The sequence below is a fragment of the Amblyomma mixtum genome, chromosome 9 (genome assembly GCF_055824585.1).
Source record: "Amblyomma mixtum isolate Tamu chromosome 9, ASM5582458v1, whole genome shotgun sequence".
Taxonomy (NCBI): domain Eukaryota; kingdom Metazoa; phylum Arthropoda; class Arachnida; order Ixodida; family Ixodidae; genus Amblyomma; species Amblyomma mixtum.
The window spans coordinates 67498894-67525940 of record NC_143020.1 but is presented as its reverse complement, the minus strand read 5'-3'; the positions used below and the strand labels follow the sequence as shown (position 1 = coordinate 67525940).

Genomic DNA, 27047 nt, shown 5'->3' with positions numbered 1-27047 from the left:
GGCCCTGGTCGCGCGAGCCCGGGCAGCGGCCGACGCCACTGGGGTCCCGAACTAGGGACCTCCACCTAGTACTTGTGAGGGCTGGCCCCCTTTGGGTCAGCTCATGCCTCACCTCCCGAAGTTTATCTGTAAATAAATGTTTTCCACCAGCACTTGCTCGTCGATAAATCGGTTTTTGAGGAAAGGAAATGTACCAGTCTCGCATATCTCGGTGGACACCTGTACCTCGCCGTAACGGGAAGGAAGAGAGATGGGAGTGAACGAAGACACCGTATTCACTAGACGCGCCTGTGTTTATTCCAAACTATCCTGCTGGCATGCGGAGTGGTTAGTGTGGTCGCCTCTCACTGCGGTCACCCTGGTTCGATTCCCTAACTCGACCAATTTCCTACTCGGTGTTATTTTTAGCTTGGTCTGAGTAGAAATGAGGCTAATTGCTTAACCGATATCATTCGAATGCAGTCATTATCATTATTATTATCATTTCTTCAGCACAGTACATAACATCAGTACGTAACATCACAGTACATAACATAACATCGATGCACTGCGCGCCAGTGCTGCTAACGCCAGCTTCGAAGCCCAGAAGTGGCGGTCCTTCTAGTGGCGCCATCTGTCGTAGACAGCAAACTGCTCGACACCGCTGCCGCGCGACGCGCCCACGGCGCTGCCTTCTGGTGGAGCGCGGCTGAAGCAACGCTGTTGAAGGTCAACCGCGGCCACCGCCGGGGCCCACGCGACGGCTGGAAACCTGGCGCAGTATTGCTTACGCAATAATGTGATTTCCTCACTCGCTCACATCAGAATCCACAGAAACGGCCGACTGACTTACATTGAGGGAGGATCATCGTTCATCCATGGGCCGAAAACTGAACTGGCCGTCGCCACCAGCGTGTTTGGCGTCGCCTGCCGCAGAGGTTCTGACTGCGTTTTGTCACGTGCGCTCCGAGGCACACCATCTATGCGATATTATACGGACATATACACGGTGTTTTACCTATAACTCTACACAATTTTTAAATATAGACATCTTGAGTTACAAGAGCGCTTTTTTCGCCAGAGCACTGTCAGCAGTGTAGTGCATTAGAATAAAAGTAAAACGTGCTAATTACGAGGCTTCTTAACTAATATTAAATAGTTGGCTCTCTAATTATTACATTTAGGCTTCTTATTTACTCAGGGGCATGTAGCCCCTGAATAGCACTGTCAGCAGTGTAGTGCATTAGAATAAAACTAAAACTTGCTAACTACGAGGCTTCTTAACTAATATTGAATCGTTGTCTCTTTAACTATTACATTTAGGCTTCTTATTTATTCAGGGGCATGTAGCCCACCGTAATTTATATCCGCAACAGTTTATAAAATTTCGAAAGCGCGGTTACCCTCGACGTTTTGGCCTGACAAATTTTGGCTACATCGCGTCAAAATAGTGCGTTTTCGAGAAGCTTGCAGGCAAAACAACCTCTCCAGTGCACGTAGCTCGTCGCAAGAGCCAAAATTTGTTGGGTCGCAGCGCCTTGGGTAACCACGTTTTCGAAATTCCAAGAACTGATCTGAAGATTACGGTGGGCTACACGCTTCTATACAATCAAGGAGCGTGACAGTAACAGTTAGAAAGTTAACTATTCAATACTAGGCTGCCTGATAGTTGGCACATATTAGGTCCATTCTGATGCACTACACCGCTGACAATGCTATGCCGAAAAAAGCGCTCTTCAGACTCAGAAGCCCATTTTTCAAACCTGTGTAAGGTCTTAGTTTAAACACCCTGTATAAAGCATTGGTGTTATGGATGCCGTGCCGGCTACTCCACCTTAGTCGGGGTCCACGTGACTCAGCGCGTTGAATTTCCTCGTTTTCTGCTTTTGGCTCCTCAGTTCCAAAGTGGGTTCATTCAATCTTCAAAAGAAAAAACGACCTCGCCTATCGCATTTCTTCACTAGGAACAGGTCCCAGTCAGATGTTAGCAACATCTACTGTTTCTTTAGCTTCACCTTTAAAGATTCAAGACTGCGGAGACGGCGAACTAAAGTGGTTTTGTTTCTCGCTTTAAATGTTTCTCGCTTTGAAAATTTCTTTTGAAACCGCCACGTTTCTTTTTAACCTGGACCACCTCAGCTTAAAATATAAGGGTGTTCTTGGTTCAAAGCTCACTTTTCTGCTATTAGAGTATGAATTTTTTTTACTTCGACGTACTCAGTTTCATCAGTTGTATCAATTTTTACAGGTACCAGACGTCCAGGGAAGCAAAGCGCATGTTTTCTAATTTCAGAGAGCTATTTCATAATAACAAAAGAACGAAATGGTATAAATTTTACATTTGCATATATTCTAAAAAATATTTAATGTGTATAAAGATACATGACTCGATTCACGAAGAAAGCCAGAATCTTTGCAATGTCATTAAAAAAATTTAAGACGGTGCTGTACAATTTTATTTTTTCTCAATTACTGAGCAGTGCTTTGTTTCGCGCCATTTTAAAATGTTCATACAGCGCTCCCCTCACGAATAAAGTTTTTTCCGGCAAATATACAGCAGGACAACATTGCGCATGTTGTGCTGACTTCTCATGTATTTCCTTAAAATCGGAAAGGCAGGGCGCAACTTCCTGATCGTTTTGGCATGGAGTGATCCTTATATCTTGACCATAACGTCAAAAGAGTAACGATATCTGCGCAACTATTAATAGAACAACTGTCATTTTTTTCTGAGATTACTTATGTCGTATTCTTTTCGAAAACATTGTGCAAACCCAAGCAATAACTACAAAGCAATAAAGCGTTCTTCGTTCCCACTGGGCATGATCGAACTACTTGTTAAAAGTTGAACTAAGAGCTGCTCGATAAAGATCAAGGTGCCGCCAGGATTCGGGGAAACGCTAAAAATAAGCTCCCTTGCTGTAGGCGTCTTGGTCCATCGGACCACCATGACAAACTGAACATTGACCGGAATATTAGGCGCTCACTATAATGAGAAGTGCTTTTAAACCTCCACTTCCGGCCAAATTTTTTGAGACACGAATGTTCGCATCCTTCGATAAATCATACACGTGTCAATGTTATATCTCCACTGTGACAGGCTCATCCACAAAGACTAGATCGGGAAAAAAATGAAGATTGCAACACGTCAAATCAATGCTTTCTATTTATTTTCGTCACGCGAACAGGTAACCAGCGGTTGTTTACCTCCTGCTAAGTTGCGCTTTCCAGAATACCGAGGCTTAAACACGTAGTAAACCAAAGACCAAACACTAAAGAATGAATTCACAACGTGAATTTACTTTTTATTCTGAACTCATTTCCTCAAGATCATTGCCCAAGTAAAACGCAGTGTTTTGAAGCATTCCAGCTGTTTATTTCGTTACGCACCATCTATCCTCATAAGCATTCAGCACCATTTCCGAGTAACATTTTCTGTTTTCGGTCCTGTGTGGCTGACGCAGGCCCAATTACAGAAGATTAGTTACCCAGTCAAACACATAAAGCGAAAAAGTCTGCTTAACAAAATAACTAGATAAACATTCTGCGCTTAGGACAATGCGCCACAAGTTTTAGTTGCAACTAATGCGATTTCTTCATATTAGACCTGACTAAAAGAAAAGAAGACAACTGAACGCATGCACTTCAGGGACGAAGTCGAATAGACGGAGGAAGTTGTCCACGCCGGATGCGCTACGCATTGACATCAAACTGCTGAAGGCAATGCCCGTGGAAAGGGATGGCTTGCATCGCACGACTTCTTCCAGCGCGGCTCACGGCAGCACTTCAAAATTATTCTGAAGCTGGTCATCGACCAGGAAGCCGTTGAGCCTTAGAGTGAGAACATTGAACGACGGATCATTGACAAAAAATGCTTGGTTGCTTTGTGTTCTAGGCTTTTGTATGGATGGATATCCACGGGGTGGCTTAATTTCAACGAGACACTGCCTCTTATCTTGTGGGTTTATTACGCCCAGCCGTACTTTGTGCTGGAATGGCCACTCAACAGCGCCGTCGTTGTCACCCTGCTGCAAGCGGAGACCGGCATGCAGGCGCACAGATTCGCCATCCTTTATCAAATAGACTGCAGGTGACATGCAGTAGCCACACATGTACATCGGGTCGCTCTCGCAGAAAGCAAGGCCTTCTCTCAGCGCTTGTTCTTCGAGCGATTTCAGTCCTCTGACATAGAAGATTCTATGCGCTCCTCGTGGTTCATCCCTTGCAAGCAATGTCTTCATGCGGTCCAGAGTCCTCTCGCTATTATCCAGAGTTTGAACTTTCATTTGATGAACTGATTCCAGAATTCGCGAGCAATTGCCACAGCTCAGTTTCTTTGCAGTCGTCAGCTCATCTTTAACTATTTTTTCCAGTTTGTTTAGGTTGCTCGAAAGATTATCAGTACGCGTTATCAAGTGCTCTTTCAACTGCTCGTTACCACTGGCGGATTCGTGCACACTCCTTGTCACATTCTCCTGGATTTTTCTCGTTGCTTGGGCAAATTCATCTCTGAGCGCTTCTTTAAAGGTGTTTATCCCGTGAAACATTTCGTTCAGTCTATCACCTTGGCCTAGAACCTCAGCAACCAGCTGCCCAAGATGCTCTCTCATTTCCTCCGCTTGCTCCTGAATGACTCGTTGGAATGATGTCGAAAGTGCTGTATCTTCCGTGTCGCTGGGCTGATGGCCAGATTCTGGAGCAAGAGGCGTCGCCGGTGCTGCACACTCCGATCTCAGGTGTGAGCACACATCGCTGCACAGAACCGAGGCCGAACACTTGGGGCACCGCGCAGAGTGGTGTCGACATTCCCGCTGGAAATGCTCGGACACCATGGAAGCAGCCAGCACTGCCTCACAGCCGTTGTCTTCGTTCCAGCACTTGACCTGCAATGAAAAATTGAAGGAAATGTAGAAAGTGCAAATTCCCCCGCCGCGCTAGCACACTTGCTCGCGCGTGCGCAGCAACCACCATCGACATATCGGCCTTCAAGAACAATGAGGTCGTCGCGCCGTACCAGCAGCTGATTAGCCACGGTTGAGAAAACCACAATCGTGGTGAGCGAATGCGCTAGTCACGCGACATTTTTTTTTATTTCCCGGCCTTTCTTTGCAGCTCGGAAAAAAGATACACGTGAGGCTTTCTTTATCGCAAATAAATAGAATGGGTGTTTCTGAAGGTGCTCTCCAACTTTGCTATTCACATCTGCTGTATAATGTCCATATTTACGCATTTAGAAAAATTATCTTAATCTTAAGAAAAATTACCTTAAGAAACGTGGAGCCTAACAAAGAGGGTTCAGCTTAAGTTAAGTACAACGCAGCGAGCTATGGAAAGAAAAGTGATAGGTTTAACGTTGAGATCAGCAGATGGCGGAGTGGGTGAGAGAGCAAACGCGGGTTAAGGACATTGTAATCGAAATCAAGAGGAAGAAATGGACTTGGGCAGGGCATGTAATGCGAAGGCAAGACAACCGCTGGTGCTTTAGGGTAACGGAGTAAATTCGAAGAGAAGGCAAACGTAGCAGGGGACGACAGTAAGTTGGTTTGCCGGATAAGATAAAGAAGTTTGCGGGGATGCAGTGGCCGCAACTGGCAAGGAACAGGGTTAATTGGAGAGACATGGGAGAGGCCTTTGCCCTGCAGTGGGTGTAGTCAGCCTGATGGTTAATTAATTGGTTACAGAACAGAAAATGGCCTAGGATACGCAAGCCGGCTGGTAGCTGTATGTAAGCGGTTTCCCTCGCCTACCTCAAATGTCTTATTTTTTAACCCTTGGCTAAATTTACACTGGACCTCCTCTATAAACATTCGTAACATATCTGCGAGCAATTCAAGCAAGCTAGCACCAATTTATAACTTTCACTACGCCTGTTCCACGCGTTGACGGAGCAGCATATAAAGAGTGTCCCAGCTAACTTGGACCAAGATTTCAGAAAAACCTAAGTGTTCTTCAGAACTGAAACTGCATGGATGTTATAGGGGTTTATCTTAGGTTACAGTACCACTTTTTTAGCTCGTCCGATTTGAATAATTTGTCGTGATAAACAAATTAACTTTTTCAAATCACATCAAATCAAATTTATTTTCAACATTGATACAATGTTGACGGCTTCCGTGACAAAAAGCTGTGAGGACAGCTTGACTAGATCAGGGAACCATTTTGGCAGCAGCGACTTCATATACACTACAATAATTCAAATCCAAATGAAATGTGCAACACAACACAACACATCATATGCACTACAATAATTCAAATACGAATGAAATATGACACAGAATACATACAGTGTCCTACTTACTGAGTACAATAGTTAAAATCCAAGTGAATATTGTAATGTATTACACGGACTTCATTTATCAACTTAACTACGCCACAAAAGAACAATGTGCACTACAATAAAACTACGCAATAAACGAATAAAATTAGTACCATAAAGCGTTTTACACGTGAGATCCCCATGAGAAGGCAAACACACACTCACTCTGTGTGCCCAATTTCACAATTACCACTCAAAATCATAACGCAGTCTTAGAAAATTGCCCAGAAACAAACATGCTGCGCAAAGCTGTGCGCGTTAGGGCAATGGAACCTGAAAATTGTGTTTTAATCTTGTTTAATAGAAATGGTACGTTGTACGTTAATGTTTGCAGAAGGTAATTATTGCGTGGGCGCGGTACAAACCATTCTTCAGACGACCTGGTTCGATAGGTGCGAGTTTGCAAAGTAAGAGTACACAGCTCCTTCAGGAACTGCTGGTAAGATAAACTAGAGAAGTACAGCAGGTACAGTAGACGGTAATCGTAAATCTGTTGTATACTAACCAACTTGAACTGATTAAAGAGGTCATGAGTGTGGTGAAAGTATGAAACATTAGCAATGCAATGAACAGCTTTCTTTTCGAGCCTGTGTAGTAGAGTTATGTTTTTTTTAGTAGTCGTGGCCCAAATTAATGTGCGACCGAAAGACGGAGTGAAAAACTTGAAGTTTAATGTTAGTCGGAAAAATATCTCGAGATCAACGTACTAAGCCAACAGCGGAAGAGAGTTTTTTCACCAGTTGCTGTATATGCGCATCCCAAGTCATAAGTGCGATAGTACCACTCCTAAAACCTTGTGCTCTTTTACTATATCGATTGTAGAGCTGCCCAAGGGAAGCCCGCCAATCAAACTTACTGGTTTGTTTTTTGAAGCAAACAGAATGGCTTCTGATTTTTGAGGATTTATTCTACATATGAAAAATTGAAAAATTTGCGGGGGCTTAGCTCTAGCCTGGTAGGTTGCGAAAGCAAAAGTGCAGCGCCTACAACTGAAGGAACGCTGTGCGCCGCATCTAGAGGTCTGTAAGGAGCCAGCGCCACACTGCGGCGACACAAGACGCACGGGAGGCGGACGATGAAGAAAAGGTAGGGAATATGTGGCAGAGAGAACATGCGGGCGAGAAGAAGACGGCGGTCGGCGACAGAGGTGGACGTGTTCTGCTGGCTCCCCGAGTTCCCAGGCTTGGGCCCCGGCTGCAGACGTGCGGGTGACCAGACCCGGACAGCCGTAGTCGGGTGCCTCAGCCATCAGACCTAGGCGCATCTCTCCCCTCCCTGCCGACAGCTTCTCAGGACGGGTCGCCTCTGAAATCTGCGCTGCATACCCGGGCTACCTGACCTGGGGGCCGTGCCGGAGCACACAGACGCTGACTATTTTCTACGGCAGCGTTGAGGCCGCCGTAGAGAACGCCTCCAAACGGGTGTCAACGAAGGGAACCCGAAACGTGCCTAAACACTGCCCCGTCGCCCAGCCACGCCTCCTCGCTCGACGCACCAGGCTCATCACTGGGAGGCAAATAAATTGAAGTGTGATTCTACTTTTTTGACTCTCTTCTCGCCAGTGTTTTGTTTTCCTTTTCTTTTGCCTCCTTGTTCTCTTGTTTTCTTTTTCCCGTTTCGTTTCAATGCTTAAAATTGAAGTTTCCTTTCCTGCAAATGCCGCCTCGTTTATTTCTTTTCTTTAACTAATGAATTTTGATGCGGAAATTCCACCTGCAGTGTTACTTCCTCACAAGGTCGCGCGTGGCTACCGGCCGCCGCTGCGCAAAGGCCGTTCATGAGCGTAGTATTGCTTTCGCAATAAAACGACTACGTACGTACGTTGCTACAAAAAATTGGCAGAGGCTTACTTTCGTTAAGCCCGGTAGGTTGCGAAAGCTCGTTCTTCCTGGCTTCAGACTGGCGATCTGCCTTCTGATTGGCAGTAGACGGCATGGCAAACTATCTTTGCACACAGTGAGAAAGATCCACTGTGACTACCCGCCCCACTCCGCCGACGGATCGAGCTGGGGCCCTTTTTTTTGCAGCTGGTATGACGTCACCTCGACTGTAGCGCCACTGGTGAGAGGAGCGCGAGGCTCACCGCCGTGACTACCGCCGCGCTCCGCCGACGGATCTAGCTGGGGGCCCTTCTTTATGCAGCTGGTATGACGTCACCTCGACTGTAGCGCCACTGGTGAGAGGAGCGCGAGGCTCACTGCCGTGACTACCGCTGCGCTCCGCCGACGGATCGAGCTGGGGGCCCTTTTTTATGCAGCTGGTATGACGTCACCTCCACTGTAGCGCCACTGGTGAGAGTACCGCGAGGCTCACCGCTGTGACTACCGCCAGCTTGGAGGAAGGAAAATTTAGAGGAGAGGCCATCACGTGACATTTTGTGAAGCCGGAAACAAGCTCGGCGCCATCTTGTCCCGACGGGCTCGTGTTTACATTTTGTCGCCGCGCCGGTTGCGCGCGCGTTTCAGAGCCAACGAAGGAGCGTGCTACCGCATGGGAACAGTACCCCGCGCTAGTGGTCCTCGGCTACTCGCCGGTTCAGGGTGCCCTAAGCTGGTGTTCGTCAGCGGAAAAGTTAAAGCGGAAATACCCGTGTGAGACAGGCGGCTACTTCCAGTGACTGCTTCGTACTGCGTCGTATTCGTGCCGTCTCCAACTGCTCGACCCTGGTCACAATTAGTAGCAGCCGGGAAAAAATCTCAACTCCTGCAAGCGCAGGAAGTGACCTTGGCTTTCAATTACTGCGGTGACCCATCTTGACATGCATTATCCCTCGCCACTTTTTTCTATGTTTTTTGTTTTCTGATGGCGGAGACTATAAGCCTCCCTGGCAGTGGTGTAGCCAGAAATTTTGTTTGGGGGGGGGCTCGTGTTGCAGCGCGGCCTCTTCAGAATTTGCGGAGGGATCAAACGCAAGAATAACTGCATTGCCATTGAGAATGCCATTGTGCATTGTATAAAGTTCACTGTCTAGAACACTGAAATATGTATTCTTTAAAATGAAAGAATGTATATTCGTATGCCTTAAAAATCATGTTAACTGATACCAATGCTTCCATGTTTTTGCGTATTTACTAAGTAAACAAAATAATACGCGAAGTCTACAACTAAATCAGTCCGAAACCAGCAAAGCAGTGCATGCCACTGATATGAAAAACGTAAAGGCCATGAAATGAGCTAGTAGCTAAGACAAATATTTTAATGAATCTTTGTCGCTGAAGTGTGCACGTGTCTGCTTTCGATTCAGCAGTGAACAATGCTGCCATGCATGGCCATGCCCCACCTAAGTGTTGAACCTGCCTTTTATTGCAGCTCTTGTTACTGAATGTTGCAATCTGCCTCCATTGCATGTGTTTTGGAAGCTGGCAGTGTCAACAGTGCCTTCTGCTGCAGCAGTTAGGATAAGAAAAATTCTGCACTATTTTGTTGTTGGTGTTGAATACCATACTTGTCTTCATAGCATGTTTTCGAGCGGCTGGAAAAGCAAGGAATGCTTTCTCATACAGCAGTGAGGAGGGGCAAATATACTAAAAAGTTTGAGTTCTTGACCCTGAAAACAAAATGTATCATAACGTGTTGTAATGGTGGCCGTGCCAACAATGACTTTTGATTCAACAATTCAAAAGCCACTCATAGAGGCGACAGAAATGGAGAGGGCGAAAGTGCACATAGTAGACGGGAGGGGAGGATTTATGGACGAGAAGGGGGGGGGGCGGGGGGGGGGTCGCTTTTTTCCAAAAGACTTAAATTTTACATAGGACAACCATTCTGAACACATCTTTTTCTCAATGAAAAAATTTCAAGAAATATGCGCTTAAAATGTGACTGTACCCTCCGTAAATGCGCCCTTTGTAGCATGGCAGCATAGCATATGTTTCACACCCACAGATCTAGTATTGTGCATAATATACAAGGTGTCCCAGCTAAATGCAACCAAGCTTTTAAAACACACGGGGTGTCCTAGTCGTCTGAAACCAAATGAGGGTTGTATTGAGTCGCGTGACCTAGTCTGCAGAATTTTTTTCGTTCTTCAAGGTTGATTAATTAGTTAAGCTTAATTAGCTAACTTTTTAATTATTGACTTGAGGAACAAAGTGTGAATGGAAAAGTTGTAGATCACTTTGAGAAACAGCTTACGGAGACATTTGCAGCAAAGTAATATTTACGTAAATTAGTTTTTTACCGGCCTTTAACCATAACCCGCACAATAAGAAAAAGCTCTCACATGACAACTGTGCGACTTCAACGTCCCAAGACGCGCCTTAAAGAATAAAATCCATTTATTCTGAAGTCCTCTCCTCGATGAGACTTTGGGTGCACATTGGGGCAGAGAAGTAAGCGAGCAGCTGGTCACGTGACTTTTTTCTAAGGCCGATAAGTGAAGCTACATCATCATCATCATCATTTATTTACCCTTAAGGGCCCCAGGGGGCATTACATAAGGGGGGGGGGGTCGAAGAGTAATCAAGTCACAAAGAACAAAGTTGGAACATAAACTTAGATACATGTAGAACAAAGTTGGAACATCAACTTAGACACATGTAGATACAGTTGTGAACACTTCAAAAGAAAAACAAGCGAGTAAGTAGGTAAACACAAGAAAAAGAAAAGAAAAAGAAAAAGGGCCTTCAACAGGAATCATTTGGGGAATAAATCAATTCACATCTGTTTAAATTTTAGGGAATTAACTTCGTTCACAACACTGTCAGGAAGGACATTCCACTCGGCTATGGCAGCTGGCAAGAACGAGGAATTGAACGCATTGGTTGAACCATGAATGCGTTGAATACTACGGCAATTAAACAAACGTCGCGATGATCTTAAAGGGGGGCAAAATTAGGCTCTCACGCAGTTGGGGAAAATTATAATAAAGTTTATGAAATAGACAGAGCCCTGCTATCTTACGACGGGATGCCAAGGAAGGTAAACCAACGGAGGATTTGATATTAGTAACGCTCGACCAAGAATCATAATTTGATGTTATAAACCGAGCAGATCGATATTGAATGGCCTCTAACATATGTGCTAAATACTCTTGATGGGGATTCCAAATGCTCGATGCATATTCAAGTTTAGTGCGGATGAAAGTTTCGTATGCGATTAGTCTAACCTTAGGAGGAGAAGATGTGAGCGATCGTCTGATGAATCCTAGTGATTTAGAAACGCTAGCAGCCAGGGACGTAATGTGCTTCGACCAGTTAAGATCACTTGTTATTTTTATGCCGAGGTATCTGTAGGATTCAACTTCAGATAGCGCGGTCCTGTTTAGCGAGTATGAAAAGTGCAGGTTAGATCGTTTACGGGACACGTGCATAAACTTGCATTTAGTTTCGTTCAATTTCATGAGCCAGGTAGAGCACCAACTTTGTATCAAGTTCAGGTCGTCCTGCAGCAATGACTGGTCGTTCGTAGTGCTAACACGGCGGTAAAGAATGCAATCATCTGCGAACAAACGGATGGATGATGAAATGCCAGCAGGAAGGTCATTGATAAAGACAAGAAACAGGAGCGGCCCAAGAACTGAGCCCTGAGGCACTCCGGAGGTAACTTTAGTAACGGTATGGTTTATGGTTTATGGGGTTTAACGTCCCAAAGCGACTAAGGCTATGAGAGACGCCGTAGTGAAGGGCTCCGGAAATTTCGACCACCTGGGGTTCTTTAACGTGCACTGACATCGCACAGTACACGGGCCTTTAGAATTTCTCCTCCAAAGAAATTCCAGCCGCCGCGGCTGGGATCGAACCCGCGTCTTTCGGGTCAGCAGCCGAGCACCATAACCGCTGAGCCACCGCGGCGGCTTTTTAGTAACGGTAGAAGGATGGTTGTCGATGACGGTGTATTGCGAACAATTAGTTAGGAAACTGCGAATCCATGATAATATCAGCGGGTGCAGTGAAAGGGAGGAAAGTTTAGCCAAGAGGCGCTGGTGGGGAACTCGGTCGAAAGCTTTAGAAAAATCGAGGTAGATGATATCTGTTTGAAACAAGGAGTCAAGGTTTAGGTGGAGGTCAGTCGTAAATTCAAAAAGTTGAGCTTCACATGAGTAGCCAGAACGGAATCCGTGTTGGTTTGGAAAGAACAAATAATTTCTATCGAGGTGATTGGCTACTTGGGAGTAAATAATATGTTCAAGTAGTTTACACGCAATGCATGTTAGCGAGATGGGACGATAATTTGATGGATCAGAGCGGTTTCCTGCCTTAAAGCAAGGCACGACTCGGCTAATCTTCCACTCAGACGGGATTTGGCCACTAGAAATAGATTGCGTGAAAATGATTTGCAGGAAGTGGCTGGATATTACTTTGGTACATTTAAGAATTTTCGCAGAAATGTTTTCGGGCCCAGGAGCACTTGATACCTTTAAATCTTCAATAAGTTTACATATTCCTTCGGCTGAGATACTAACAGGTGGCATTTCAGATACATTTAGGCTCTGTGATATAGGAATGTTTACGGCTGGTTCGTGGGTGAAAACAGATGAGAAGTACGCATTCATTACGTCCGAGCGAAGCTCATTTGGAACATGACAACCATCTTGATCTAATAAAGATATATTATGCGAACCGCTACGACCTGGAGTTAAAATAGTCCAGAACCTTTTTGGGTTGTTTCGAAGGATATCGAGTAGGTCATTGCTGTAAAAGTTTTGTTTAGTGCTCTTAAGCAACTTGGTGTAATTTCGCAGGCAGCTAAAATATTTTTCCCATTTAGACGCTAAGTTGGAGCCCTTAGCTTCTCTAAATAATCGTTTTAGAGCGCAGCTCTTTGGCGTCCGTTCCTGGGTTTCGCGTCGTCGTCGGCGTCGGCCTCGTAACCAGCTCCGCCCCCCTTTCATCCCCCCAGCGCTATCGGCGTCAGCGGCATCAGTCACTCGCTGCTATCTCTTCCCTCCTCCCTTTATCGTGTTGTCCGCTTGCTGCGCGCGCTTCTGCCCCCATCGTTTGCCGCTGGGTGTACACGCCGCCCCCCTCCCCCCTCTTCCTGCGAGTCTCCGGTTGTCAAAGCGCCGGCTCGAACTTAATTCCTTTCTTCGCTCCTCCTCCAATGCAACCCCTGTGCGGTGGCAATCAGAGCCAGATCGGTGGCGGCGGATCTGTATATGTGCACCGCCCGAGCCGAAATTGCGAATACGTGTGAAAAATAAAAAAAATTACCGACGATTACGTTACTTCCTAATGCGAAATTTGAGCGCAGCAAATAAGCTGTTTCACCTTTTCGATAGATTGAGGCAAAGAAATCGAGCAACACATGTATGCGCTATCACAGAATTTTTTTTTTTTAGCAGACGGAGGACTTCCATCGGTCGTCTCGCTCATGGCTCAGAAAGAACTGGCAGATAATTTCGCAGTGGCGAACGGCAGCGGCAATTTCGGCTCGGGCGGTGCACATATACAGATCCGCCGCCACCGATCTGGCTCTCTGATTGCCACCGCGCAGGGCGAACGGCAGCGGCAATTTCGGCTCGGGCGGTGCACATATACAGATCCGCCGCCAGCGATCTGGCTCTCTGATTGCCACCGCACAGGGGTTGCATTGGAGGAGGAGCGAAGAAAGGAATTAAGTTCGAGCCGGCGCTTTGACAACCGGAGACTCGCAGGAAGAGGGGGGGGCGGCGTGTACACCCAGCGGCAAACGATGGGGGCAGAAGCGCGCGCAGCAAGCGGACAACACGATAAAGGGAGGAGGGAAGAGATAGCAGCGACTGACTGATGCCGCTGACGCCGATAGTGAGTCAACCCCAGCTGCGGATGAAAGGGGGGCGGAGCTGGTTACGAGGCCGACGCCGACGACGACGACGACGCGAAACCCAGGAACGGACGCCAAAGAGCTGCGCTCTAAAAAAATTCTGTGATAGCGCATACATGTGTTGCTCGATTTCTTTGCCTCAATCTATCGAGAAGGTGAAACAGCTTATTTGCTGCGCTCAAATTTCGCATTAGGAAGTAACGTAATCGTCGGTAATTTTTTTTTCTTATTGCACAGACTTCTTAAAGAGTTGGTAAACCACGGTTTTCCGGCATCACCACGAATGCAAACGAGGGGTACATAAGATTCAGTTAAAGAGGTAATTTTATCTCTATACATGGACCAATTATCATCAATAGACCTGAAAGAGGCAGTCTTTTCGAAGTGGAAAAGAAATTTGGCTAGTTCTTCATTGATTTTAGAAAAATTGGCTTTTTTGTAGTCGCGTATGTATTTCACTGAGGGTTGTCGTGGAGTGATGCGAACTGAAAAGTTGAACAACACTATGTTATGATCGCTAAGACCGGAACGGAAACAGCACTACTAGCGGTTTTTCGAGGTCATCTAGAACTTTTGCATTGACACTTTCTTCCTGAAGTTAATAATTAAAAAGTTAGCTAATTAAACTTAACTAATTAGGTAACTTTGAAAAGCGAAAAAAAATACTCAAAAGTAGGCCATGCGACTATGAACAACCCTGAGTCTTTCACTGGACTAGGACACTTCGCCTTTTTTAAAAGTTTGGTTACATTTAGCTTGAACACCCGGTATATGACCGTAGCTTTTCAGACTTCTAGAAGTTTAGGAGTACCCAGTGGCTGCAGTATAAGTTTCATGGTGTTGTACCTCATTTCAATGCTATGTTTGATATTTAATGTGCAGAACTGCAGCTGTACGCTCCGCTTTTCTGTACTTGGTGGAATACTAGCTTGTAATGTCATGGCACAGTAGCACACTTTACTTGTGATGGACAATACAGATAATGAATGTCGATCTATTGCCCGTAATGACTGCATCAAATTATTATTCTTCAACATAACCGCAGGCCCTTTTCCTGGCCTAGTTGGTGTGATATTGTGTTCAGGAAAGTAAAAACAGCACTATATTCTACACAAACCACACAGAAAGACGGACAGGACGGGCGCTGTCCGTCTTTCTGTGTGGTTTGTGTAAAATTTAGCGCTGTTTTTACTTTCCTGAACACAATTACCACAGGCAACAATGAAATTCAGCGCACGTGTGGATCCTCATTTCACTAAGTACTTTTTACAACAAACAACACTATTACAGGACATGGGCACAATAAACACATGTGCGAAAAGGCCTCGAAATTCAGTTAGAGCTTCGCCTTTTTCGCAATTCTTGGCCATGACATCAGCTAGAAAAGTAATTGCAAACCTGCTACAGGAAACCGGTCTAAACATAGTGCGCAACGAAAAACACAGAATTGGCCACGATATGAACGAACACACTTGAGCCCGGCACGTCCCTGAAGAAAATAGCTCGCTAGACGCTTCAAACGTTACACGCTTTAAACGTTACACGCTTCAAACGTTACACGCTTCAAACGTTACACGCTTCAAACGTTACACGCTTCAAACGTTACACGCTTCAAACGTTACACGCTTCAAACGTTACATGCTTCAAACGTTACATGCTTCAAATGGGCATGTAACAAAGTTTCTGTATACTAAGAGTAAAGCGAGAGCAACTGCTTCCTTTACAATATCGCTCTCCGCCCATGTCATGGCCACCGCCGCTCTAACAAGCTCAATCGCCGAAAAACGAAAATGACAGTTATACCAGCATCAGTGACATTCGATGGAGCGTTGCAAGAACACGCATAGGTAGCAACGAGGTTTCACTGCCGATGAAAACGGGAGCGCGAATGGCACACACACACTGCACGTACAGGACGCGAAACGTCCGCACAATGCGCCGACGACCGCTCTAGCGCACGCCGTATTGAATCACTGGTGAAAGAACAGCGCGTATGCAGCGGCGGTCTCCCGACGGCTCCGAGCAGTGACTGAGTAGACGAAATGCCCGTGCGATCGTGGTCGCCGAGCACGTTGAAATCAATGCACGCAACAACGAGAGTTTTCCAGCGAATTCCACCTGAGATATGAGTGAACGGCGCCAACGTCAGCCTGTGAGCACGAAAAAAACTAACTCGAGCAGTTGAGGAAAGTACGAATACGCCGCACCGCAAATGCTACGCCGCGGCCGTCTGCTATCGCCCGGATTGTAAACAGCAACTACGACGCCATCGCCAAGCAGCAGGGACAAGATGGCCTCCCAATCGAGAAAAAAAACACGTGATTTCCTTCACACTTTTCTCCCAGTGGGCTTCTTCGATTAACAGCGCTCGGGCAGCCCGCTGGCGACCCGCAAGTTCGTCTCTGAGAGGAAAACGCATCATGGTCACGTGGGCTGGCGGCCACCGGAACCAGCCGGTCGGCAATCACGGCGGCAAGCAAGTCGCGGATCACGGAGGGCAGATGCTCTCTCTAGCTTCGCGTTCTGCGTCTCATTGCTACGCACGCGTACGGTAGAAATAGGCTGCTTGGTATCGAAAACAACGACTTGCAGTTATTGAGGGCTGCGTGCCGCAGACTGCAGAACATGCAGCTGATCAAGCTCGCAAATCGGCAACGACAACGCGAGCGTGTGCCTTCGGTGCACTGTACGTGTAAGCTTCAAGAAATCCTCAAAAGCATGCGATGAGCAATCGCAATGTAACGTGTTTCAGTCGACACCACATAGGACGGAAAAACTGCCCGTGCGTTGTTTATAAAACGTACGACAAGCCGTACTCTCGGATTATTGCGTTTGCTTACTACGCAGTAAGTATATATGACTGGTATGACCGCCGACGATCGACCCTGGTGGACTCTGCTGTGGTCGTTGCGATTTCTACGCTCGTAACCTGCTTCCTGTAGCTGTAAGCAGAAAAGAATCGGGATACGTTCGTTCAACTGTAGTCTGTCGGCCGCCGGCTTTTGCTGCGGGCAAGGAACGCATAATCTCGGCAAAATTTGCGCATATCAGCTTATTGAACGCCCACCTAGAACAAGCGGGTGCGCTGCATAAATTTAGCTGCGTATCGTTTCTGTAATAATACAGCTTTATAGCAGAGAACTGCCACTGAAATGAAAGGCGCTACAATAAAGCCCTGCGTGTCGGCGCCTCACGTTCCGCGTGTGTTTGCATGACGATCAGCACTAGAGCTCATTTTTATCTATTTTTTTAAAATGAGCCAAACGCGAGGAGGTGCATGCCTGCGGTACTTCTCAGATATTTTGAGCATATGTAGCAGAAGGCCCGACCATGAAGCTGTACAACACTTGGCCGTGACGACAGAATCAGCACTTGGTCGGCGCGACAGTTCTGTGTGGCCACATATATATGCCCGCAGAGATGTCTCGAGCAATGTGCTCGTGAGGGCTTTTAATAAAGGACATGTTTCAGTCAAGCGTTTTTCAAAGCATATCCACTTTTGCACTGCGCCAAACGCAATGAAGACCATACGCTCTCGTACCGCGCTCAACCAACACTTCGTAAGACACGGTCAGCACATGCATATATATATATATGCGCGCGTCTGAACGCGTACTCGGAACTGGAATCCGGCTGCTCTCGTGAAAGGCCTGGAACACCATCGCAATATCCGCCGGGCGCACGAAATTAACAGCCGAGATATTTTGTGAATCAGAAGTATGCGATCGTAATATGAAGCGAGCAATTGTGCTTTCGAGGTGGTGAGACGATCGAAATGTGATCGCGCATACGCACGCAAAACGTATCAATAAACAGCGAGAACTACCGCAAAAGGTATCATTGCAGGCGACACAGTCGATATGCATCGTGGCCTAGTCGAAACAAGCGCCTGCATCGCGCAAAACATCGCATGAAGAACCGCGGTCCTTCTAGTCCTTATAAAAATGGCCGCGCGAGCTTCCCGCGACCATTCACCTCTCTGTCGTCTGCTAGCTGCCCGAGAGCTGCCAGCACAAAATCGTCCTGGCGAGTCTGGCCGCCGGCTGGCAGCCCGAAACCGCCCAGCCAGAGAAAAACGAACGCGTTCCGGGCGGCCACCGGAAGTGGGCGGAGCAACCCGAGAAAATCGAGCGCGCTCCGGCAGCCCGCAAGAAACCCGCGGGCTGCCAGAGGCGGATAATCGAAGAAGCCCAGTGTATCGAGTGGAAAGGGCCTCTTCCTCTTTTTCTTTTTCTTCCTCCATGACCGCCGCCCTCCACCGACAGATCGAGCTGGGGGGCCATTTTTTCGCAGCTGGTATGACGTCACCTCGACTGCAGCGCCACTGGTGAGAGGAGCGCGAGGCTCACCGCCGTGACTACCGCCGCCCTCCGCCGACAGATCGAGCTGATCCAGATCATGAGAGGGAAATAACTAGAAGAATAAGAATGGGGTGGAGCGCATATGGCAGGTTATCTCAGATCATGAATGGCAGTTTACCAATATCCCTCAAGAGAAAAGTATACAAGTGTATCTTACCGGTACTCACATATGTGGCAGAAACGTGGAGGCTAACAAAGAGGGTTCAGCTTAAGTTAAGGACAACGCAGCGAGGTATGGAAAAAAAATGATAGGTGTAACGTTAAGAGATCGGAAGCGGGCGGAGTAGGTAAGTGAAAAAACGCCGGTTAATGATATCCTAGTTGAAATGAAGAGGAAGAAGTGGGCTTGTGCAGGGCATGTAATGCGGAGGCAAGATAATCGCTGGTCCTTCAGGGTAACGGAGTGGATTTGTATCCAAGAGAAGGCAAACGTAGCAGGGGGCGGCAGAAAATTAGGTAGGCGGATGAGATTAAAAAATTTCCGGCAATATGGTGGCCGCGGCTGGCGCAGGACAGGGTTAATTGGAGAGACATGGGAGAAGCCTTTGTCCTGCAGTGGGCGTAGTGAGGCTGCTGATGATGATGATGGCGTCACCTTGGCTCTAGCGCCAATGGAGAGAGGAACGCGAGGCTCACCGCCGTGACTACCGCCGCCCTCCGCCGACAGATCGAGCTGGGGGTCCTTTTTTTCGCAGGTGGTATGACGTCACCTCGACTGTAGCGCCAGTGGTGAGAGGAGCGCGAGGCTCACCGCCGTGCCTACGGCCGCCCTCCTTAGACGGATCGAGCTGGGGGCCCTTTTTTCGCAGCTGGTATGACGTCACTCCGCGAAAGGTCAACCGTAAGTACCGCCGCGCCACGCTGAAGGCTCAAAGCTTAGCGTAGTATTGATTTCGCTGTAATAAAGAGAGTTGGGGTTTGCTGCCCCAGCGGCTAGCGCCGACGAAGGAGACGAAGAAGATAGAAGACGAAGCTGACGAAGCTCGGGAGCGCGCTTGCGAACGCTGGCCTGCTGAACAGCACCGCTTGAACAAAGACCGGCCGTTCACACTAATTGTGCGAGTCGTCTCATTACACTTGGTGGAGGTGCTGCTTGCTCTTCTCCTGGAGCTACGCCACGATGCTCAGGCTACCAGGCTCTACCACGACAACCGAAACTTCGGCCCAACCTGTCCCCACCGCTGTCATCTGTTCCGGTGCCGTCCGTCAGCGCGACCCTGCGATTTTCAGCGGCACTGACGACACCGATGTAGAAGATTGGCTGGCCTCCTACGAACGCGTGAGTGCTTACAACAAGTGGGATGACGTCGTAAAGCTCACGAATGACATCTTCTACTTGACCGATGTCGCCAATTTGTGGTTCCGCAACCACGAAGCGGATTTTGCTACCTGGGCGGCTCTAAAAACCAGCCTGACTGACGTCTTCGGCCGCCCCGCTGTCCGAAAACTTCGTGCTGAACAACGGTTGCGCAGTCGTGCCCAGCAGAACGGCGAGAACTTCACGAGCTATATCGAGGACGTCGTTGATTTGTGTAAGCGGCTCAATCCATCTATGAGCGAAGCAGACAAAATCCGACACATTCTGAAAGGGATTGAGGACGATGCGTTTCAAATGTTGTCCAAAGATCCACAAACCGTTTCCGATGTGGTGTCTTTGTGTCAGAGTTACGACGAGCTTCGCAAACAGCGACATGTCACCCGCCGTACCAATTGCTCGGACGACACCATTTCGAGCTTGGCAGCAGGCAGTCCTGCCCACGATCAGCCGGCACTTCTTCAGCACATCAAGCAGTTTGTGCGGGAGGAAGTCGCTCGTCAATTATCGCTTGTTACCTGCCAATCCACCCCAACCCCATCGCTGTCGCCATCTATTCAGCGTGTCATCCAGGAGCAGGTAGCTGAGGTCCTGCCGCCCACTAATCCACCCCCTCTGGTCACTTCACCGCTGACCTATGCAGAAGCACTCGCCCGGCCACGACCTCAGCCAGTTGTGCCTGCTTATTCGCCACCTGTCACCGTGTACCCTCAGCGGCAGCTCGCCCCTGCACTGCCACTCACTCACCATCCTCTGCCTCGAACCGGTCCCCGCCCTATGAATCCGTGGCGTACCCAAGATAACCGCCCGATATGCTATGCTTGCGGTCTCGCTGGTCACGTGGCCCGCTGGTGCCGCACGCGCGGATCCGGTTCTCACGACTACGGGCGCCCGCCGACGTACGACGTTCCGTTGCCTTCCGTACCTGTCTCTTCTGCTCTGCCTCCTCAGAATCCCTCCCCGTCCAGCTCCGACTCCTACAACCGCAGCCATCGGTCGCCGTCTCCTCGACGCCGTTCGCTCTCTCCTATGCGCCGCCGGTCACCACCCCTCCAAGCGGAAAACTAGGCGCCGCAGTTCCGGAGGCAAGAACTGCGCCGTCGACGACCGCCTCAAGCCCTGTCACCGCTCCTACGAATGTTATTGAAGTGATCGTTGAAGGTGTTTTGACGCGCTCATTGACACTGGTGCTGCCGTGTCCATCATTAGTCGCAACTTGTGCCGCAGACTAAAAAAAGTGATGACGCCGCTTTCGGACCTTTCTCTTCGCACCGCCAGCGCTGACCCCATTCGCCCTCTGGCAGCGTGCACTGCCCGCCTCGTCATCCATGGCCTCTCCTACACCATTGAGTTCTTCGTTCTCACCCGCTCCTCTCATGACATCATCCTCGGGTGGGACGTTCTGTCCGCGCATCACGCCATGATTGACTGTGCACGTGCTGAAATTAATTTGTCGCCGCTGTGTGATGCTCTTCTGGACGCCTCCCCTGTTACCGCCGCGCCTATTCTCGCCGCTGACGACGTCGACGTGCCAGCTTTCTCATCTGTTCTCGTGCCGCTGACTTGTGCTGCCCTCTCTGACGCTACTATCCTTTATTCACCCTCTCCTCTTTGTGCGCACCGAAAATCTGTAATGCTCCCTCATGCCGTGCTCACACTTTCTGGTGGTTGTGGTGCCCTGTACGTCGCGAACCCGTTGCCTTTCCCCACCACTTTACTTCGGGGAGAATCGCTTTGCACAGTTGATGTCATCGATCTCGACGACGCTTCTCCTGTCCTTGATGAGCCTGCCGCCCATGACATCAACGCCCTCACTCCTCCCGCTGACATCGCCGACCCGTCCTCCTCGGATATGTTTTCCCATTCTGTCGATGCCGCTCTACCACCTCACCACCGCGCCCAGCTCATCGGTTTGCTGCAGCGCTTCCGCGCATCCTTCGACTCCCCTCAAGCACCGTTGGGTCGTGCAGCAGCGGTTCGCCACCATATCGACACTGCCACCCATGGACCCTTGCGCCAACGCCCCTACCGCGTCTCCTCCGCCGAGCGCCGCATCATTGATGAACAGGTGAACGACATGCTACACCGCGGCGTGATCCAGCCCTCTCACAGCCCGTGGGCTTCTCCGGTCGTGCTCGTGAAGAAAAAGGACGGCTCCATTAGATTCTGCGTAGACTACCGCCGGCTAAACAAAATTACTCGGAAGGACGTCTACCCCCTGCCTCGTATAGATGACGCGCTGGATTGCCTGCAGGGAGCAGAGTACTTTTCTTCGTTGGATCTGCGCTCTGGGTACTGGCAGGTGCCGATGGCCGAAGTCGATCGCCCGAAAACAGCTTTCATCACACCTGATGGGCTGTATGAATTTAATGTGATGCCCTTCGGTCTCTGCAACGCGCCTGCCACATTTGAGCGTATGATGGACAACATCCTCCGTGGGCTTAAATGGCAGACCTGCCTATGCTACTTGGACGATGTTGTCATCTTCTCCCAGAATTTTCCTTCCCATCTTCTTCGCCTCGAGAGTGTTCTTCGCTGCCTCAGTGACGCTGGACTGCAGCTAAACTTGAAAAAGTGTCGCTTCGGCGCCCGACAGCTGACTATCCTAGGCCACGTCGTGTCCAAGGATGGTGTACTCCCGGACCCTGCCAAGCTCCGCGCAGTTGCTGGTTTCCCGAAGCCCACATCCCTGAAAGAACTCAGAAGCTTTCTTGGCCTTTGCTCCTACTTTCGCCGGTTCATCAAGAATTTTGCTGCCGTTATCGCCCCGCTGACGCAACTTCTCGCTGGTAGCAACGACTTGTCGGCTTGGTCCCTTGCATGCGACGAAGCTTTTGCAACGCTGCGCCAGCTCCTCACCTCTCCTCCGATCTTGCGCCATTTCGACCCTTCCGCGCCTACAGAACTGCACACAGACGCCAGTGGCATTGGTCTCGGTGCCGTTCTAGCTCAGCGGAAACCCGGTTTCAATGAGTACGTTGTTGCTTACGCCAGCCGTGCGCTCACAAAAGCGGAGACTAATTATTCCGTCACAGAAAAAGAATGTTTGGCGATTATTTGGGCGATCACAAAATTTCGTTCTTACTTATATGGGCGCCCGTTCGATGTCATTACCGATCACCATGCCCTTTGTTGGCTGTCGTCACTCAAAGATCCGTCTGGCCGCCTCGCTCGTTGGGCTCTGCGTTTACAAGATTACGACATTCGGGTCATTTATCGTTCCGGCCGTAAACACTCCGACGCCGACGCTCTCTCGCGCTCCCCTGTGACCTCTGAGCCTGACCCACCATCTATTTCCGGCCTGACACCTTCTCTTGACTCTATTGATATGGCTTCTGAGCAGCGCAAGGATCCTTGGATTACTTCTCTTCTGGATTTCCTAGCCAACCGCTCAGCGCACCTCCCTTCTCGAGCGCTCCGTCGTCAAGCCCATCACTTTGTCGTGCGTGACCAGCTGCTGTACCGTCGGAACTACCTCCCCGATGGTCGCAAATGGCTGCTCGTGATTCCTAGGCATCTCCGCTCCACCATTTGTGCCAGTTATCATGATGACCCGCAATGCGGTCATGCCGGTCTGCTAAAAACTTTTACCCGCCTACGCCTTCGGTATTATTGGCGGGGCATGTACCGTTTTGTCCGCCAGTACATACGCTCTTGCCTGGAATGTCAGCGTCGCAAGAACCCACCACCGCACTCACCTGCTCCTCTGCAACCTTTACTGTGTCCCGTCCGGCCATTTGACCGTGTTGGAATTGACCTTTATGGCCCTCTTCCCTTCACTGCAGCCGGCCACCGCTGGATCATCGTCGCCATTGATCATCTCACGCGCTATGCGGAAACTGCACCGTTACCAGCTGCGACCGCCTCTGAGGTAGCCGATTTCATACTTCAGAACATCATTCTTCGTCACGGTGCGCCTACGGAATTGCTCAGTGATCGGGGTCGCGTCTTCTTGTCCGGCGTCGTGGAAGCCCTCCTTCGGGAATGTCATATCGTTCACCGCACGACGTCTTCGTACCATCCGCAGACCAACGGCATGACCAAGCGCTTTAACCGGACCCTCGGCGATATGATGGCCAAGTACATTTCTGCCGATCACTCAGACTGGGACCGCGTTCTCCCTTTCGTTACCTACGCTTACAATTCTGCAACGCAAGCCACTACTGGTTTTTCCCCGTATTTTCTTCTCTATGGTCGCGAGCCTTCCTCCATCATGGTCACCATACTCCCTTACTGCCCCGATTCGTCCGAATTGACCACCGCCTCTCAAGCCGCTGCGTACGCCGAAGAATGCCGTCAACTGGCCCGTTCCTTTACTTCTCACGACCAGCACCGTCAGAAAAGCGCCCGCGCCGCTTCCCCCGGTCTGCCGCCGCCTTATGCTCCTCAATCCTTGGTTTGGCTTTGGGTGCCCTCCTCCAGCTCGTCGCAGTCTACAAAACTGCTGAGCAAATACCAAGCAAGGCCCCTATCGCGTTGTTCAGCAGACATCCCCAGTTAACTACCTGATCGAGCTCCTCACGCCTTCGTCTGACAATCGCCGCCGCGGCCGTGAAATTGTGCACCAAGACCGCCTGAAGCCCTACTACGACCCAGCCATCGTCTCGAGCCCTTAGGCAGCCAGGATGGCGCCTTTTCACCCCGGGGGTATTGTAATAAAGAGAGTTGGGGTTTGCTGCCCCAGCGGCTAGCGCCGACGAAGGAGACGAAGAAGATAGACGAAGCTGACGAAGCTCGGGAGCGCGCTTGCGAACGCTGGCCTGCTGAACAGCACCGCTTGAACAAAGACCGGCCGTTCACACTAATTGTGCGAGTCGTCTCATTACATCGCAATCAAAATTTGCACTGGCTTAGCTCTGCTATACCAGGATATACGTAGCTTGAGGTAAGGGCGAGGTGTCCACATCTCGGTGGAAACGTGAACCATAGGGAAGGCGGATAACTGCCCTCTTGGAACAGTGGACACATCAAACGTGCTTTAAGCTAAGTGGTGGTAGTGACAGGTGTGCGGTGCATGCGTTGGCATTTACAACTTTGTGCCAGAAACGCGACGCTGAAGCCATAGGCCGTCTGCTACCCTCTGCCGTGCGGTGCTTACGCAGAACAGCCAGCCTACGCTGACATATTATAACCACGAAAAAACATAACTTTTGTTATTTTCATTTTCCGCGTTCAGGACGATTTCATACGCAGCACGCGCTGATCTTACAGTGATGCTGTGCAATACGCAATGTCGCAGAACAAATAGAGTAGCGCATAATCGATACACGAATGTATGGCAATTGCTATGCAGAAGGCAGAGCGTGGGAAAAATTTGGAACCGGAAGTAGCTGACAGACGATTTTCCCATGGTTCTTTGCGTTCACTTCGGAAACTCACCTCACCGCACCTGTTGAAAGGTATAAGAGGAAAGAGTGAAAGTACAGACGCGCGTCGCAACAATCGCGTACCCTGACGCGTCGACGCCGGCTGTAGCAGATACCTCTATGCCACCATTCCCTCATGGCGGATTTATTAAGCCGGAAGCCTTTAGTGCCTCATCGTTGTAAGCAGGTGTTGTAGACAGAAATGTCATGCTTTTTAATTGGTAGAAATGGTCGTGACGTCAAAGTGCGCGAATTTCAAACGGCGCAAATTATACTTTGGCTAGTAACCATGCAACCAATTAAAGGTATCGCATAGTCATCCTCCAACGAAGTGGGACTGAGTTTAGTTCATTGCTTAATTAACCAATTATTCTAATTAAGCTTTCTAGCCAGACCACATCAATAAATAAAACCGAGTAGGAAATTGGTCGAGTTGGGGAATCGAACCAGGGTCTCCGGAGTGCGAGACGAGCACGGTAAAAAATCCGCCATGCCAGCTCGATGGTTTGGAATGAACAAATGTGCGTCTAGTGAATACGGTGTCTTCGTTTACTCCCATCTTCCTCCCTTCCCTTAAGGCGAAGTTCAAGTCTCCACGCAGGTATGCGAGACATACATTTCCTTTCCTCAAACACTAATTTACCGAAGACGTAGAGCCGAATGGGCGATGTCGTTCTGAGGACTCACTGGCAGGCTCCAAGACGCTATCGAGTTCCATACTCAGAGGCGAAGCTTAACATAGTAACCACACATCAATGACACTAGCAACAATACCGCGCTTACGGCTTCCGCCTCTCCGCGCTTTAGGCCCACAAAGCGCCCCCCTGAATTTTTCTGCTCTCGCGCGCCCCTCCTCATTTTCACGCAAGAGGTGACGTCACAGCTCTGCAGCGACGCTAGACGGCTTCAGCGAAAAGTAGAACCTTCTGCACCTTTACAAAGGTTCGTGCGCCGCCTCATGCTATCTTTCGCTCACAGCGTCTACGCCCACTGATCTCCACTAGGTGGTTGGATGCCGCATTACCGCTTTCCGAGACGAGCGCGAGTGAAGCCACCGGAAGCTGGACGGCTTGTCCCGGAAGTCGGGTGTATTGTGTATTTCAATGCACCAAGTCGTGTCTTTCGCCCTTTCGTTCCCAGTTTTTTGGGTGTTTCTTGTGTAATGTCTGCTGTTATATGAAAGGAACAAGGAAGCTGAACGCGAGAAATGTGAGCATTCTACGTAGAACCCTGGAATTTCAGAGAAACCGAAGAAAACAGGCAAGCAGGTCTCACCTTGCCGCTGCTAAGCAGTACGTGCATTAAACGCTATGTTCGACCAACTATGTTCGTCGCGACTAAACTCCTCTTCCAACTCAAAAAAACTAATTTCGCTTTACACACGATTCTCTGGCGACAAATCACGAACTATTTGAAAAAGCGCTGTTCTAGTGAAAAGTTCCTTTGGACAAACATTTCGGCTGTTTTCTCTGCTTCGCTTACCTCTCTCCGAAGCAGCTCTTCCGCAGGGAAGTCCGCCAGAGCGACGTCCTCCTCCTCGTAGTGGTTGCCGTCCAGTGGACACGCATGCGAACCATCCCGCCCGCACTGCTCGTAGCAGCACTCGCATAACACGTGTGTGCACGGTAGCCAGACCGTTCTCTTCCTCACCAGGCCGCAGGCACTGCATATCCGATGCGGAGGCAGGGGTTCGACGAACTTCAGTGCCCTCCAGTCGAGCTCAGGGGAAAATCCCACTGTCGCATACTGCGCGCTTGCAGCAGGCATCGTTCTTGACCTTTGCTCGTTGCACGGAGTGTCGAAGAAATGCGTATTCCGCGGGCACACAGATCGCAGTAACGTCTTTCCTTTTTTCCCTCCCCGTTTGCCAGGGCGACAATCGCAGGGTGATTGGCTGCCGCTTTTGCCGCGTATACCGGAATGCGCACCGAGCGAAATATGTCGCCGCTGGAAAGCTGTGTCACTCA

The 27047-nt window shown here is 49.2% G+C and overlaps 1 protein-coding gene across 1 annotated transcript; it reads right to left on the bottom strand.

Annotated features, from left to right (window-relative positions):
• Positions 1 to 3752: 3752 nt before the first annotated feature.
• On the bottom strand, positions 3753 to 26847 carry LOC149329489 (TNF receptor-associated factor 3-like). Its single transcript, XM_089559255.1, has 2 exons — positions 26563 to 26847; positions 3753 to 4862 (listed from the first exon to the last, which is right to left on the bottom strand). Exons 1-2 carry the CDS (start codon positions 26845 to 26847, stop codon positions 3753 to 3755), a joined length of 1395 nt encoding a protein of 464 aa, XP_089415381.1.
• Positions 26848 to 27047: the final 200 nt, after the last annotated feature.